This window comes from Sorghum bicolor, chromosome 2 (genome assembly GCF_000003195.3).
Source record: "Sorghum bicolor cultivar BTx623 chromosome 2, Sorghum_bicolor_NCBIv3, whole genome shotgun sequence".
Classification (NCBI taxonomy): Eukaryota; Viridiplantae; Streptophyta; class Magnoliopsida; order Poales; family Poaceae; genus Sorghum; species Sorghum bicolor.
This window is the reverse complement of record NC_012871.2, coordinates 58,554,832-58,571,353: the sequence shown is the minus strand read 5'-3', so window position 1 is coordinate 58,571,353 and position 16,522 is coordinate 58,554,832. Positions and strand designations below refer to the sequence as shown.

The 16,522-nt window shown below is 43.4% G+C and overlaps 1 protein-coding gene across 1 annotated transcript; it reads left to right on the top strand.

Moving 5' to 3' along the window:
• Positions 6,079-14,565, top strand: LOC8056240 (putative 1-phosphatidylinositol-3-phosphate 5-kinase FAB1C). Its single transcript, XM_002462310.2, has 11 exons — positions 6,079-6,915; positions 7,226-7,918; positions 8,015-8,168; positions 8,245-8,583; positions 9,245-10,051; positions 10,152-10,483; positions 10,566-10,692; positions 10,805-10,963; positions 11,055-12,524; positions 12,611-12,877; positions 13,861-14,565. Exons 1-11 carry the CDS (start codon positions 6,641-6,643, stop codon positions 14,113-14,115), a joined length of 4,878 nt encoding a protein of 1,625 aa, XP_002462355.1. The 5' UTR covers positions 6,079-6,640; the 3' UTR covers positions 14,116-14,565.

Sequence of the window (16,522 nt, the reverse complement as noted above, 5' to 3'; positions counted from 1 at the left end):
CGGAGACTGAAACCAGAGGCTGTGGAGGCACTCACATGCATCAAGGATTGGGAAGCTACGGAGTCAAGGCTACAACATATGGTGGAGGACAAGGAGTTGGTGGAGGCTTTTGAAGAACTTTATCTTGATTAGTTATTCATGTAATGGTATGTAATAGTAATTAGGACTTGAACAATGCAACTGGAACCTGTGATATAAACATTGAACAATGCAACTGGAGCTTGGCTGCACTCTTTTTCCCTGTCTAGGGTTTCTCACAAGGGTGAGTTTTACCTAGACAGGTTTTTAATGAGGCAGCCATTGCACAAGCTCCTTTTTGGTTATCTCTTCTGTTCTCTGTGTTCTTTTTCTTTTATGAATTATGCTTGGAATTTGGTTATGTTATCTCATTTGTTTGTGATTTTGAACTGAAACGTGCTCGGGCCAGTACGGTACTGGCGTGCTGCCGTGCCGAGCGGCACGGCACGACACGCTCCAAGTTCAGCCGTGTCGTGCTCGTGCTGGGAGGCTGGCATGGTAGCACGTCAGGCACGGCACGGCAGGCACGCGTGCCAAATCGTGCCCGTGCCGAGTCGTGCCCGTGCCGCGACGTGCCGTTCCGTGCTCGTGCCGTGTAGCCCGTTTGGCCATCTATACACGCAAAGCGCAGTCGTCCGGAACTCCGAATCCGGACCGGACGGACGACGGCCGCACGAAATTGAACACGACAGTGGTACGTGTACGTTTTATATACGAGTACGGGGTAGGCGTATCACATACTCGCCCGTGCGAACCCTCTAACTCCTCACGAAGGCAGAGAAAGATCCTCACGAATCACGACACGCGTCGACACCGTGTCGTGCGGCGTTCCTGCGACCGGACGCCGAGACACGCTACCACGCGGCGTCCAGTCCAGCAGACGAAGACGAGACGAGACGCCACGGGATTGGCATGGAGAAGTCGTCGAGCGAGCGCCGAGCGGGGCTGCTGCGTGACGACCTGCTTGAGTTTCCTTGGATAACGGCAAATCGAATCTTTGGTCGCATGCATAGAGCATTAAATATAGACAAAAATAAAAACTAACTGCACAGTTTACCTGTAATTTGTGAGATGAATCTTTTGAGCCTAGTTACTCCATGATTAGACAATGTTTGTCAAATAAAAACGAAATACTACAGTACCAAAAACAAAAAATTTTACGTACTAAACAAGGCCGGCGGTGAATCTCCGGAGAGCATGGCTGCATGCATGGGCGGAGCATATTTGCTCGCGTGAGTGAGGACACTACAAGAACGACAAATGCCCTGATATTCGTCACGGAAGATGTTTCAGCTTGTAATCGTGTCAGCCTCGGATGCAAGTTATCCCATCCACGGCACTAGCACTAGCGCGCGACAGCGAGTGGACGCCATTGCAAAATCGCAGGCGTTGCGCACCGCCGGAACCCGATCAGAGGGCGGGCGCAGGGCAGTCCGGCAGTCCACAGGCGGATGGAGGAGCCGAGAGGCCTCCTGAAGCAGCAGTGGTCCCCAGAGATGAACGGCGGTCGCCGCTGCTGGCTGCTCTGCTGCTGCCGCTTCGGATACGTACGAGAGGGAGGTATCCAAGGAAGCTGTGCCGCCGTGGCCGTGCGGTGGAAATTTGGAATGGTGACCACGGTTCCACGTGCGCGCGGCAGCCGGGCGGGATCATGTGACGAGAGGCCGGCCTGGGCACTGGGCAGGGCAGTCGAGAGAGCTGACCGGATCCCGCGCGCGTCGTGCCGCGGGGTGGGACCGGACGACCAGCGCAGCGGACGCGCGCGGGGGGCGGCGGCTTCGGAATTCGGAGCTCGAGACCGAGGCGCCACCGTACCACCAACGACATTGGAAATGGAACCCGATCGATCGATCGATCTTCATACCATACCACCAGGTACCGACACGGGTTTCCCGTTCTTGGATTGGAAGGGAGCCTCACCTAGCCGTCGTCCACACAAATTCACGGTCACAGGATTCCAGGTTTCCGTTTTTTTTTTTAAAAAAAAAAAGGATTCCAGGTTTCCTGTGAAAACGAATGAAACCCTCTCTACGTAACGTCATGCGTGGCTGCATCTTCCTGGAGAACGATAGGGGTGCCTGTTTCGATTCTGGAATTCCAGAGACAACTTTATATTTTTCTTTGCGCTAATTAGAGGGGGGGGGGGGGGGGGATAAAACATGGCAAAAAAACACCTGAACGCAAAAAAAAAAAAGAATTGTAAGCATCCTAAATAGAGTATGAGAAAAAATAACCATGGTTTTATCACTATTTTTTTTTGGTTCATAAAGAAAGAAATGATGGATCTATGTTCTGCTCAATGTATTTACCTTCGACTTGTCAGGAACACGTGGTTGGCAACCTCTAATAGCAAAATCACGATGGTTGGCAACCACTAATAGCGAAATCGTGTAATTTGGCAACCTCTAATAGTGAAACTATAGTGGTTGTGTGCTACTCCTTTCGATCCGTTTTATTAGCTGGTGCCATTGGTTACAAAAAAAAAATTTGAATACCATGTTACTCCATGTGATTGATGTGAATCATGACCCGCCCTGCACCGCACTCCATAAAAGGCAAAAACCACGATGACATGAAGACTTCTATTTTTAAAACATAGGCATGCAATTGTGCCTTGAATATACGTACTCTGGCAAAGTTAATACACACGTAGATTAATGCTTCGTGCCTAATAAAAGTGGAGTCATCTTTTTTTGTTATATCCTAAGAAAATAGAACGGAGGGTGTACTTTGAGTATCTCAGATTATCGTTTGTATCTTTCACGTAAAGACGTGATGTTAACTACTAGGAAAGCAATGCTAAGAGAAAAAAAAGTAAGATGATATCTATTTACTAGCGCATCCCTATATACAAGGCATATAGCTAGGTCTTAATCGTGGTGACATACTCGATCAATCATCGTACCTGATATTATATGTTTGTGGAATTAAGGGTCATAAATAAGTACATCCTAATTATTTGTCACTTGTCATAGAATATAGTTAGTTTCTCCTTTGCTATTCTTTTCAAAATATAGTGTAACAATTAGTGATGACTATGAAATGAAATAGCGTATATATATAGTAGTAGTATCGGAGAAAATTTACGTTTTCGTAGAAATAGTAAATATCAATGATTCATGCCTTCTAAACCTTTTTCCATTAATTCATGAGAATTGTATCACACAATCGACAAAAAAAAGAAAGAAAAATGGATGGTGACTGAATCCATCAGACATAACTAATAAGCATCCTCGATGACAATGACGTATTTCTCCTCTAGGGAGAGACCTCTACTTTTGATTTTAGTTGGTTCACATTACTCCTTTGATTTTAGTGGTAAAGAACGTTAATAAATGAAGTGCTAAAAACAAGGCCTAGGGAAAATGAAAGCTAGCAAAAGCAAGAGAGCCCTCTAGTTAGCGTAGACATCTAAACCAAAAAAAGAATTGTAAGCATCCTAAAATAGAGTATGAAAAAAATCAACCATGGTTTTATCATTCTTTTTTTTGGCTTGATAAAAAAGAACCAATGGATCTATGTTTTACGTAATGTACTTGCCTTTGACTTATCATGGACTCAAGATCGACGACCTCTAATAGCAAAATCCTGATGGTTGGCAACTTCTAACACAACAAATCACGTAATTGGCAACCTCTAATAGTGAGATTATAGCAACTGCTTCTTTCGATCTGTTTTATTAGGTGGTGGCAAAAAATCTCAATACCAAGTTACTCCATGTGTGGTCCATGTGAACCCGACCCCATGTGCCTAATAAAAGTGGAGTCGATTTTTTTTGTTATATCCTAAGAAAATAGAATAGAGGGAGTACTTCGCGTATCTCAAATAAAGACGTGATGTTAACTACTGGAAAAGCAATGATGAGAGAGAAAAGCAAGATGATATCTTACTAGCACATCCCTGATCTATTACGACACAATAAACCCATGTGCCACTCCAGATATAAGGCCTATAGCTAGGTCTTAATCGTGATGACATACTTGATCAATCATCAACCTGATGTTATATTTTTGTAAAATTAAGGGTTGTAAATAAATACATGCTAATCAATTGTTGCTTGTCAAAGAATATAGTTAGTTTCTCCTTTGCTGTTACTTTAAAAATCAAAATATAGTGCAACAATTAGCGGTGACTATGAAATGAAATAGTAACACTATATAAAAATAGTCATTTCATTATTTTGTTCATTTAATATTAATTCATTTGATAAATTCTATTTTGCTGCCTTCAAAACATTGTGTATGTATAGGCTATATATATAGAGTAGTATCGGAGAAAAAAAATATGTTTTCATAGAAATAGTAAACATCAATAATTTAGGCCTTCTAAACCTTTTGCATTAGTTTATGAGAAATGTATCGCACAATCCACAGAAAAGAAAGAAAGAATGGATGGTGACCTGAATACATCTAACATATGCATCCTCGCTGACAATGACGTATTTCTCTTCTAGGAAAAGACCTCTACGTTTGATTTTAGTTGGTTCACATTACTCCTTTGATTTTAGTGGTAAAGAACGTTAATAAATGAAGTGCTAAAAATAAGGCCTAGGGGAAAATGAACGCTTGCGAAAGCAAGAGAGGCCTCTAGCTAGCCTAGACATCTAAATAAAAAAAGAACTGTAAGAATCCTAAAATAGAGTATGAAAAAATCAACCATGGTTTTATCACTCTCTTTTCTGGCTTGATAAAAAAGAACCAATGTATCTATGTTTTACGTAATATACTTGCCTTTGACTTATTACGGACACGAGATTGGCAACCTCTAATAGCAAAATCATGATGGCTGGCAACCTCTAACACAACGAAAATCACGTAATTGACAACCTCTAATAGTGAGATTATAGCAGTTGTATGCTGCTTCTTCCGGTCTATGTTTATTAGATGGTGGCCAAAAATCTCAATACCAAGTTACTCTATGTGGTTGATGTGAACCTGGTCCGCACTGCACCGCACTCGAGAAAAGCAAAAAACCATGATAATATGAAGGCTTCTATTTTTAAAACACAGGCATACAACTAACCTTGAATATACTCTGGCTAAGTTAATACACACATAGATTAGTGCATCATGCCTAATAAAAGTGGAGTCATCATTTTTTGCTATATCCTAAAAAAGGTAATGGATGGAGTATCTCAAATTATCGTTTGTATCTTTCCCGTAAAGACATGATGTTAACTACCATGAAAACAATGATTTGAGGAAAAGTAAGATAATATCCATTACTGGTACATTCCTGACCTATTATGACACGATAAACCTATGTGCCACTTCGTATACAAAAGCCTATGGACAACATACTCGATCAATCACCATACGTAATGTTATTTTATTGGAATTACAGGTCATAAATAAATCCTAATTAATTTGTTGCTTGTCATAGAGTATAGTTAGTTTCTTCGCTATTACTTTCAAAGTATAGTGTAACAATTAGTGGTGACTATGGAATGAAATAACACCGTATAAAATAGCCATTTCATTGTTTTGCCCATTCAATTTATGATCATTTCTAATTTGATGTCTCCAAAACATTGCGTAGGCTATATATTAGCTGTATCTGAAAAAAATTATGAATATCAATAATTCATGCCTTCTAGACCTTTTGCAATGATTCATGAGAATATTTTATATCCCACAAATCGACAAATAAACAAACATTGGATGGTGACCTGAATCCACCTGACATATGTATCATCGGTGACAACGACATATTTCTTCTTCTCGTCAAAGAAAAGACCTCTACATTTGATTTTAGTTGGTCCTCATTACTCCTTTGATTTTATATGGTAAGAATAAGACCGTTAATAAATGAAGTGCTAAATTTAAAAACAAAGGCCAGGGGAAAAACGAACGCTCGCCAAAGCAAGAAAGCCACCGACGGCTAGACGCGAGCCGCAGACGGCACACATCACCCGCACAGACCCGTCCCCGTCTCATCCTCTCCTCCCGGCGGCCCAGCGGAACTGCGAAACGGAGGGACGCCGGATACCGAGCCAGGATTTCCACAATTCCACCGCGCGCGCCCAAGCGCAGCGGTTAAAAATCCCACCCACCCACCCACCCGCCGCGGCAAGCGCCGTCACTGTCCCTGCTGCTCTCTCGCATATCTCCCTACTCCCCTCTCCCACGTTAGAACCGCAGCCGCCAGCGCCGCCGTCATCTCCATTTCATCACCGCTCTTCGTCCCCAACCTCCGGCTGCTCTCCAACCATGCGCTTCGCGTTCTCGTCTGCTCTCCTACTCCTACTCGAGGCGACGCGGCGCTGAGTTGGCATCTCCTGACTCCGCCGCCGCCCGCGCGCCGTCCCCGCACCTGCTGAAGCTGAACCCCCCAGTCCCGGCGCCGGCCGGCGGCATTGCGCGCTCGCTCTGTTGCTGGAGGCGGGAGACCCGTCTCACGCAGCGCCGCAGGCCACGCCAGGCCGCACCGGTGCGGTGCCGGGTGGTTGGTCCCGTATCGGGTGTGGTGGGGGGCGCTGACTTGTAGGGGACGCAACCAGCGCGGAGGAAGGAAGGAAGCTTCGCGCGTGGCCGCGTCGCTTCGCCTCGTCTCCTGCAGTCCCGCTAACTTCTCCTTCATTCGCTACGGTCGGGTGTTGAGATCTTAGCGTGGCGTGTCGGGGATGGGGGTGCTGGAGTTTGCGGCGGGGAAGGCCAGATCCCTTGCCGCCGCCACTGACCAGGAGCGGCGCCACGTGCACAAGGGCGACCTCGCGCGGATCGAGACGCGGCGGCGCCAGGACCAGGAGGCGGGCCATGGCGTGGGCACGCCCAAGGCCCAGGAGGCGGCGGCTTCGCCCGTCGGGCCGCCCACGCCCCCGCGCAGCCCGCCCGAGGCGAGATCTGGGGGCCAAGCCGACGCCGGTTCGCGCTTTCATCCTCTCGGCCGTGATATTAGGTAAATATGAAGTCTACCGCAGTTCTTAGAATTTGCCATAAATTGATGAACTAAAAATGTCAAGCATTGCTTAAAAACTCGGAAACTTGGAAGTTAAGTTGTCTGGCCGTCTGGTCGATTTCGGGAATTGTATTTATCCTTCCTTTTTCCGTGTGGAGCTGGAACTATATTTAAAGACAGTGCTGGCGTGGGACTATACGCAACGAATTGGCTAGGGCAGATGCATGACGTGTATATCTGATAATTTGTCAACTGTCTTTGTCATTGGGGGTGGAATAACCTTTGAAACGATTTTTGGTTGTGGATGCAGGCGAGTGGATGAGGAGGCTGCTGACGAACCTGGGGCCCAGTTTCTAGCCTCTGCGACTGACTTCTTACAAGACTTTTCAGATACAGAATCTAGTGTTAATTCAATGTACAGATCAATGACCCCAAGCCCCGCAGAGAGTCCTACTTGCGTGGTGAGGTTGGATGATGCTTCTGATCCTGATGCGACAACATTGACCGACTCAGATGATGCACGGGAGCTAGTCAGTGCTGCTAGCAGTAGCAGCACTGGTGAGAGAGAAGTCGTCAATGCATCAACACATATTGTTGATTTTGGTGATGCTATTTGGTGCCCACCACCACCTGAAGATGAGAGAGATGATGTTGAATCGAGGATATTCGGATTTGACGACGACGACGACGATGCTTTCCTAGAACCTAGTTGTTTTGGTGATAATAAAGTAGCCAGTGAGTGTGGTGCTTTTGGTGGATCTCAACAAGGTGGTGTTCAGAATGATTTGCTGAAGCATTTTCGGGCTCTGGTTGCACAGTTACTGAAGGCGGAAGGCATTAGTTTTTCCAGTGATGACAATTCCAAAAGTTGGCTTGAGATAGTGTCCTCATTGGCTTGGCAAGCTGCTAACTATGTGAAACCTGATACCAAGAAAGGTGGCAGCATGGATCCTGGTGATTATGTGAAGATTAAATGCATAGCATCTGGGAACCCAACTGATAGGTTTGTAATTTTTTTTCCTGCTTGTGCTTCTGTTTACTCATATAATTTTATCTTCTGACCATCATATGGTACCAATGAACAAATTATTGGATGCAGCAATTTTGTTAGAGGAATTGTTTGCTCTAAGAATGTAAGACACAAACGGATGGTCTCAGAACACAGGAATGTCAAATTGCTCATTTTAGGAGGTGCACTTGAGTACCAAAAAGTTTCAAATAAATTGGCATCTATAGGGACAATACTTGAACAGGTTTGTGTCTATCTACTTTGAATCTTTATATATTTTATTTTGCTTGCAACATTGTTAATGAATGGCCTTGCTGCAGGAAAAGGAGTATCTTAGAACTGTTGTTGGAAAGATCGAGTCTAGGCAGCCTAATGTCCTTCTAGTTGAGAAAAGCGCCTCATCTTTTGCTCTGGAGCTCTTAGCAAAAGATATTTCTTTGGTTCTGAATGTGAAGAGACCTCTTTTGGAAAGAATATCAAGATGCACAGGTGGTCAGATTGCCTCGTCAATTGACAACATTGCCTCAGCAAGGCTTGGACATTGTGACTTGTTCAAGGTGGAGAAAGTTTCGGAATCCTTATTAGCAGAACACGGAGAAAAGGGATCAATTAAGACTCTGATGTTCTTTGAAGGCTGTCTGAAGCGCTTGGGTTGCACGGTAATGGTCCTTTGGGATATATACGATTAGCAATGCCCTGTAGCATAGGTCTGGGCGTTCGGTCTGACCGAATTGAACCGATCGGTTCCTCGGTCATTTTGAAAGTTCGGTCATCATAAAACAAGTACCGATCGGTTAGTTGAAAAAATAAAGACCGAGCAGTTTCGGTCTCGGTTAGTTCGGTTCGGTCTCGGTCACGACCGAACTAACCGGACTAGCAGATTTATATCAAATTTCAGCAACATGTTTGCACAAAATGATACAAATATCTTGGTTCTCCTTATTCAAATACTAACTACAATAGCATCTCCAACTCACAAGTCACAAACTCACAATGACACAACAAAAACAACACACAATCAAGTCTTTAAAAAGAAAAAAAAAACAGTTTAGGACTCCCAACAGAGAATTTCGGTTAGTTCGGTTAACCGACACCTATACCCGAACTAACGGTATAAAGTTCGGTTAGTTGGAAGCAGAGACCGAATTTATGACCGAAAAGTTCGGTCTCGGTCAGTTCGGTTCGGTCTTCGGTCTTCGGGTAATTATGCCCAGAGTGATTGAAATGAATCGTCAGTAGATATCAGGAAAAATGCTTATGCTACAGAATGTGCAAATTTCCCCTACTATTTATTAATTAAGTGTATGGCACTTAATGCAGGTTCTGTTAAGGGGAACATGTCGGGAAGAATTAAAGAAGATTAAGCGTGCAATGCAACTTGCAGTCTTTGCTGCTTATCACCTCTCCTTGGAGACATCATTCCTTGCTGATGAGGGAGCAACACTTCCGAAAATTCCTTCAATATCTGTGACAGGTGCACCGGATATTTCTGCTAGTCCTACTGATCATGGTACTCCTGATGGTCTTAGAAATGCTGAAGAGACATATCCACAAAATTCTACTATCAGCCAGATTTTTGAGGTTATTTCTGCATCTTCAACTTTATTACCATTTGCTGGAGTAAGCCAAGGAATCACACCGGAATGTAGAGCATCCAAATTTCCAGTTGATCCCCTCAACTCTCAAGATCTGTCCAACTTATGCCATCCAAATGTTACCTGCAATGCCAATTTAATATCTCCATGTTCTGTCAGTGATGACTTAAGAGCAACATGTGCTGGCACACAACATGGTGATTCATACAAGTCTTTGCAATCTTCAATTGCTGTTGATGTCTGTCGTGATGGTGCGTTAACTTTGAAAAATAACCAACCTTGTCATTCAGAAAACCATAGTAGCAATCCCTCACTAGACGACTTTCCAGTAGGGGATACAGATGACAAAGACAAGCTTTCAGCTGGTTCCTTATCTGGTAGTGACAACAACCAGAGCATCTTAGTTTCCCTCTCAAGCACTTGCATTCCCAAAAGCTTGGCGTGCCAGCGTTCTCACCTCCTCCGGATCAAGTTTTATGGTAGTTTTGATAAGCCATTAGGGAGGTATCTCCGTGAGGACTTATTTGATCAGGTACTTCTGGTACTCTTATACGTAACCTATTGCATTACGGGGAAATCTCCCATGTTATTCGCTAAACAACATTTTTCTGTCACGTTTCTTTTCTTTGCAGGCATATTGCTGCCCATCTTGTAAGGAGCCTTCAGAATCACATGTGAGGTGCTATATGCACCAACATGGCAGCCTAACGATTAGTGTCAGGCGCCTTCAGTCTCAAAAGTTGCCAGGTGAACATGATGGGAGGATATGGATGTGGCATAGATGCATGAGGTGCAAGCTTAAGGATGGAATGCCGCCAGCAACACAGAGAGTAATCATGTCTGATGCAGCTTGGGGCCTATCATTTGGCAAGTTCCTGGAGCTCAGCTTTTCAAATCATATGACTGCTAACCGGATTGCAAGCTGTGGGCATTCTCTCCAAAGGGATTGCCTTCGCTTTTATGGGTATGTAGGTCCCCTTCTTTGCCTCCCTTAAACTCATCTGATGTACACTGAGGTTTCAATTGCCGCATACATAACCTTGCAGGTATGGAAATATGGTGGCCGCCTTCCACTATGGTCCTATGATTACTCTATCTGTTGACCTTCCACCCCCAGTGCTAGATCTCAATTCCCATGCCACACAAGATTGGGTGAAAAGAGAAGCTGTTGAGGTATGCTGTTAAACAGTTTATGTTAAAGAGATCATTGGTTCATTTCCCTGTTCCACTATCCCACCATTGATTTGAGCAGGGATGATGAAATGCTTGCAACCTTCTATTGTAGGTATTTCACACAATGGAGTTGCTGCACACCGAGGTATATGATGTCCTTCATAATCTTGAGAAGAGTATCATCACTGATGATGATTCAACCAAGACAAGCATACAAAGGCAAATAGTTGAGATGAAAGATTTGCTTAATGTGGAAAGAAATGAGTATGAGGTAGAGCCCCACTGCCCCTCAGTTTTATTCTGTTTTGTTTGTTTGTCATGTGTTCACCCTTTGTGATGAAATTTGTGTAATTTTCCCACAGGCTTTGCTTCTTCCAGTTATAATGGGGAGTGCTCATTCATTCAAATCAAATATTGATATTTTGGAGCTTAATCGTATTAGACGTAGTCTCCTCCTAGATGCTCACACTTGGGACTGCAGGTTGTGCGACATAGATTCACTTGAAGCAAATGGCCATATTTCCAGAACTGATCCCTTTAATCAAGAGAAAACCCAAGGAATCAATGAAGGGAGATCTGATTCACTTCAGATTGTTAGGAAACACGGAGGAACATATGAAGAACCATGTCCTCAACACTCTTCAGAAAGCCCAAGGAAATCTCTCTTGTCTACAGAGGGCCATGTGAATGATAAACAATCTGTCATGGTTGAGACAGATTTGCCGGTTGGGCTAGTGGATGGTGTTTCAGGTGGTGCAGGAGGTCTTGATTTGATTTTCAACAAATTTGACACATGTGAAGGACGCTGTCTATCAAAATATCCTAGCAAGACAGAGCCAGTAGAGAGGTTACCTTCACTTGCATCTATTTTAGCTGACAAAATAGATATGGCATGGTCTGGATTTGGTGAATTAGACTGCAATCTTCCACATGATTTGACCAAAGCAAACGAAAATAGGTCTTTGAACTTGTTGGCCAATCCAAGTTACGAGAAGGCTACTGCCCCAGTCAGAATCCATTCATTTGATACTGTGATGAGATTACATCAGCGAGAACAAACTGGAGTAATACCTGCTTCACTGCATTCAGCACTGAAATCAGTTGATTCCTTTAGAGACTTGACAAGCCTTGTCAAGGATCCAATGACAAATATGCGAAGAGCCTTTTCTCAAATATCTCCCAGGACAAGAGGAAACTTAAATACTGTTCTTATACGTGCTCCCAAGTATATCACATCAGCTTCTCATATGGTGAATGATGGGGCTCGACTGCTTCTGCCCAATATTAGCTGTGGAGGTTCTGTTTTTGTCACTGTCTATGATGACGAGCCGACCAGTGCAGTGTCATATGCTATGACATCGCAAGAATATGCTGATCATGTCACACATAAAATGAACATAAATACTAGCTTTTCAGATTTTACTAGCAGTAATGGACTTCATAGATCTTTGTCCTCACATGAAGACCTTTCAAATTCTAAAGGAACTCACTTCAGATTGTCCTTCGACGATGATGCATCTCCTACTGATAGTACAAAGTTTTCTGTCACTTGCTATTTTGCAAAGCAGTTTGCTGCACTTAGAAAGAAATGCTGTCCAAGTGATATTGATTACATACGCTCGATAAGTCGTTGTAAGCGATGGAGCGCGCAAGGTGGAAAAAGCAATGTTTACTTTGCAAAGACAATGGATGAGAGATTCATAATTAAACAAGTCACCAAGACAGAGCTGGACTCTTTTGTAGATTTTGCTCCTCATTACTTCAGGCACTTGACAGAATCATTGACTTCTAGAAGCCCTACTTGCCTGGCCAAAATAGTGGGGCTTTATCAGGTTGATTTTCTACCATTGAACCCTTTGTCCAGTTGCATTATTTTTGATTTGAGCTTTAACCACTTTATACTGCTTGCTTCATCCAGGTTAGTATCAAGAATTCAAAAGGTGGGCGTGAGGTGAAGATGGATCTGATGGTGATGGAGAACATATTCTTCCAGAGATCAATATCTAGGGTGTATGATCTGAAGGGTTCTGGGCGTTCACGCTATAATTCTGATGCTTCTGGCCACAATAAAGTTCTTCTAGATTCTAATCTCATAGAAGCACTACATACAAAGCCTATGTTTTTGGGGAGTAAGGCAAAACAAAGATTGGAAAGAGCTGTCTGGAATGATACATCATTTCTTGCGGTACGTAGCAATCCTGACCCCTGGACCAATGATTTTACGGTCAAATTACAGAAACCTACATGACTTCTCAATTTACTATTGATGCTTAATTTGTCTAATGAGATACTGCTGTTTGAAATCTGTTTTTGTGAGATGATGACTTCATGTCTCTGCCATAGTGAAAAAGAATAGAACATTTAACTCCTTTTTTAAGAGAAGCATTTAATTCCTTTTTATTTTGAATCTAGCTAGTTATGGTAAATTGTATGTTCTAATTTAGACCGATCAGTTTGCCTACTCAGCAAGTCCAAGGTTCCTTGTGGCATGTAATAATGGAAGTCCCGTTTCCTCTGAAAGTCATGTGTTTAATAGACATGCTAATTAATTTTATTTTGGAAGATGCTAACCGCTTTTATATTTTTGAAATCCTAATGGATTCCACAATTGTATATGATACCATTTCAGATTTTTTTTAAAATTTATCTCTTTCTAAGGGGGTGTTTGGCACTGCTCCACGAACTCTACTCCACAAACTCTACTATGGAGCAGCTCCACAAAAAACTGGAGTTCGTGGAGTACCTCTTTAGGTGCTCTCACAACTCCACCCTTTTTTCTCGAACTGAGTACGTGGAGCTGAAATCGTTTGGCTGAAAAACGTGGAGCAGAGCAGTCCCAAACACCCCCTAATAGTCCAATCTGTGAACTAAGGCCATCCTAAGAACACAACTGTAGCACATTGTTGGGCTTTGTTCAGTTTTTGTGGCACCAGAATTACTCATAAAATGCTATAACCAATTAACAACATTGAAATCTAAAGCAAAACGTTTTGATTCCGCAATGTGAATTATTTGCTGTCATTGGCCAAAGCCAAGCCAAACTAGTTGTTTAGAGATGCCGATTTGTTGGCGTTCTTTGTCATCTCTGTTATAGCAACTCTAGTAGATAACAGCATGCCTGACAACATTGTATGCTCATTGCATCTGCTAACATGATCCATCTTGCAGTCTTTGGATGTCATGGATTACTCCCTTTTGGTCGGTGTCGACGAGGAGAAAAAAGAGCTGGTGGTTGGCATCATCGACTTCCTGCGGCAGTACACCTGGGACAAGCAGCTGGAGACATGGGTGAAGGCCTCGGGGATCCTGGGGGGGCCCAAGAATGAGGCCCCCACCGTGATTTCTCCTATCCAGTACAAAAAGAGGTTCAGGAAGGCCATGTCGAGATACTTCCTCGCCGTCCCTGACCAATGGACCTCCTGATGAGGTGGCTAATTCTTCTCGGTGTTGGAGCTCCTTTTTCAGCGAAAGCATCACCCGTTCACCCTTTGGCAAATTTTGAGCGAAAGGGTGACAGACGGATAGGCATTCTTTAGTTGCATGTTGCTTCTATTTTTTTTACCAACAGGTGACATGCAGTAGCTATAGAACAGATGTTTTTTCTTTTCTCTGAAAGATGCTATAGAACAAATGTGAGAGTGAGGACCCCTCCTGCCGGATGGGCTGTGACATCAAGCATGGCCATTGCAGTGTCCGGTCACATCTTGAGGGCTTGATCCAATGTAAATTGGCGGCGAGCTACGGCGGGTTATTTGACGCCGAGTTGTGCCGTATTCTTTCTGCTCATGTTTATGATACTGAGAAATTGTATAAGAGGGATGGAAGACAAGTTAATTCATGTATGACACCTCAACTCAGTTGCTTTATTTTCGTGAATCTGTCCTGGGTGACTGCACGTGCATCTGAGCTCACTCTCGCGTCTGGGCTAATGTTCCTCGCTCCCAAAAATAACTGTTACATATCTTTTGAGTAGTCATTTTTTAAATTTAACTAAATATATAAAAAAACATTGTTATCTATATAATAAGCATAATTAGATCAATAGTGGGATATATTTTCATAATAAGCATATTAGGAGATTTAGATATTGATAATATCTATTGTAAATCTAGATATTAAACTTAAAAAGTTTGACTTTTTGAAAAATGACTCATTTAAAAGTGAGATGTATAATTATTTGGGGATAGAGGGAGCTCCTAGCCATGAAACGAAAAAAAAAACTGGTTGAGCTTTCTGATGCTTTAGGTTTCAATTTGGATCGCTCAGGCCAGCTTTGCATTGACTAATATCAACGGGGAAAAAGCCAAGTGACCAAAAGATTTGAAGCACTGGAGGAGGGGGCAGAGAGGTAGGGGGATAGGAACTGGGTAGAGAATAAATAAGGCCTTTTTATCGGTGGCTTCACAATTGTCGTGGATCTGGAAAAATGTTATACTAGTATAATTATCTGGTTCTCTAAATATGCCATTATGTACATTTAGAACGTGGTTGGACCTATTTGCAAATCACTGTATTATTGTTGAGAATGCTATTGATGAGAATGCCCCTCTACTGTTCATTATCTTTCTATCACTGACGCATGTGCCCCATAAGTCATCCTCTTCCTCCTCCTCCCATCTCATTCCATGGCGAGCATCCACGACCAACGCGTGTGCGAGCAACTGTTGCCACGGGCATGTGGGGGAGCAGCCGCCACCGCGGGCACATGGGAGTGCGGACAAGCAGTCACTGCCTCCTTGGCCACACGAGTGAGCAACATTCGTAGCGGCAAATGGAAGATGGGTAAGGAGGAAGAAGATGACCTATGGGGTCCACATGTTAGTGATAGGGAGATAGTGGAGGACATAGGGGCATCCTCGGCAATATGGAAACCACGTTTGAAACGTCCATAATGGCATATTTAAGAGAACTAAAGAATGTTAATAGTTTATCTCTAAATAGGTGAATAGTAATGATATTTTTTCAGATCTACGAGACTTGCAAAGGCATGGATAAAAAAACCCAAGAAACAATAGGTCAAAACTCCTAACATGGGTACAATGGTCTTTCTAGGTGAGAACTCCTAACATGGGTACAATGGTCGTGCTTGGTTGGCTTTCAAAATATGCCAAGCTAAAGATTTGGCAAAACATATGTTAGCTGTCGTTTGGTTTGCAACAAAAAGTTGTTGATCATGGTATTTTTTTTCCAACTTTTGCTTGGTTTGTCACAATTTTTGTCATGCAAAAGATTTTGCAAGTAAAAGTTAGGCAAAAAGGTTACCATTGATTTGGCAACAAATGTAAGAGGTTGGCAACTTATGGTTGTAAACCAAATGACATCCAAAATCATGATTTGCCAAATCTTTACCTTGGCATATTTTGAAAGCCAGCCAAGCAAGCATGCTCTTATTTAAGGATGGAGGGAGTAGAAGTAGAATAGGCAGTGCTATGAAAAAGAGTAATGGTAAACTATACTTGAGTGTTCTTCTACTTCTGAACACATGATTCTACTCTCTCTCATTCTTATTTATCTCCGGTCTCTCGCCCTCTTCTTCCCTAACTCTAGCGAGCTTAGAAGAGGTTTGGGGGAGACATACCGGCTAGACAGTGGGGACGACTAGACAACGGCGTTAGGTTTTTAGCGGCGGCAAAGGAGATTGGGATAAGGCAGGGTGGGGCATCCATGGCCATGGCAGCGACGGGAGGGGGAGGGGAAGGAGCCTGCTGTGGACGTGGTAGGGTCTTGCTGGAGCTTCACAACAAGGGGTGGGTGGTAGCGACGCGTCGAAAAGAGGAAGAAGAGTTAGGGTTTAAGATGAGCTGTGAGCTATTGGACGATCAGATCATAA

Bases quoted from the DNA above. Each gene is read 5' to 3' on its own strand.
- LOC8056240 (XM_002462310.2), top strand. From the start codon at position 6,641: ATGGGGGTGCTGGAGTTTGCGGCGGGGAAGGCCAGATCCCTTGCCGCC. The intron at 8,584-9,244 runs GTAATGGTCCTT...CACTTAATGCAG, and splicing joins TGAAGCGCTTGGGTTGCACG to GTTCTGTTAAGGGGAACATG. The intron at 12,525-12,610 runs GTTGATTTTCTA...TGCTTCATCCAG, and splicing joins AAATAGTGGGGCTTTATCAG to GTTAGTATCAAGAATTCAAA.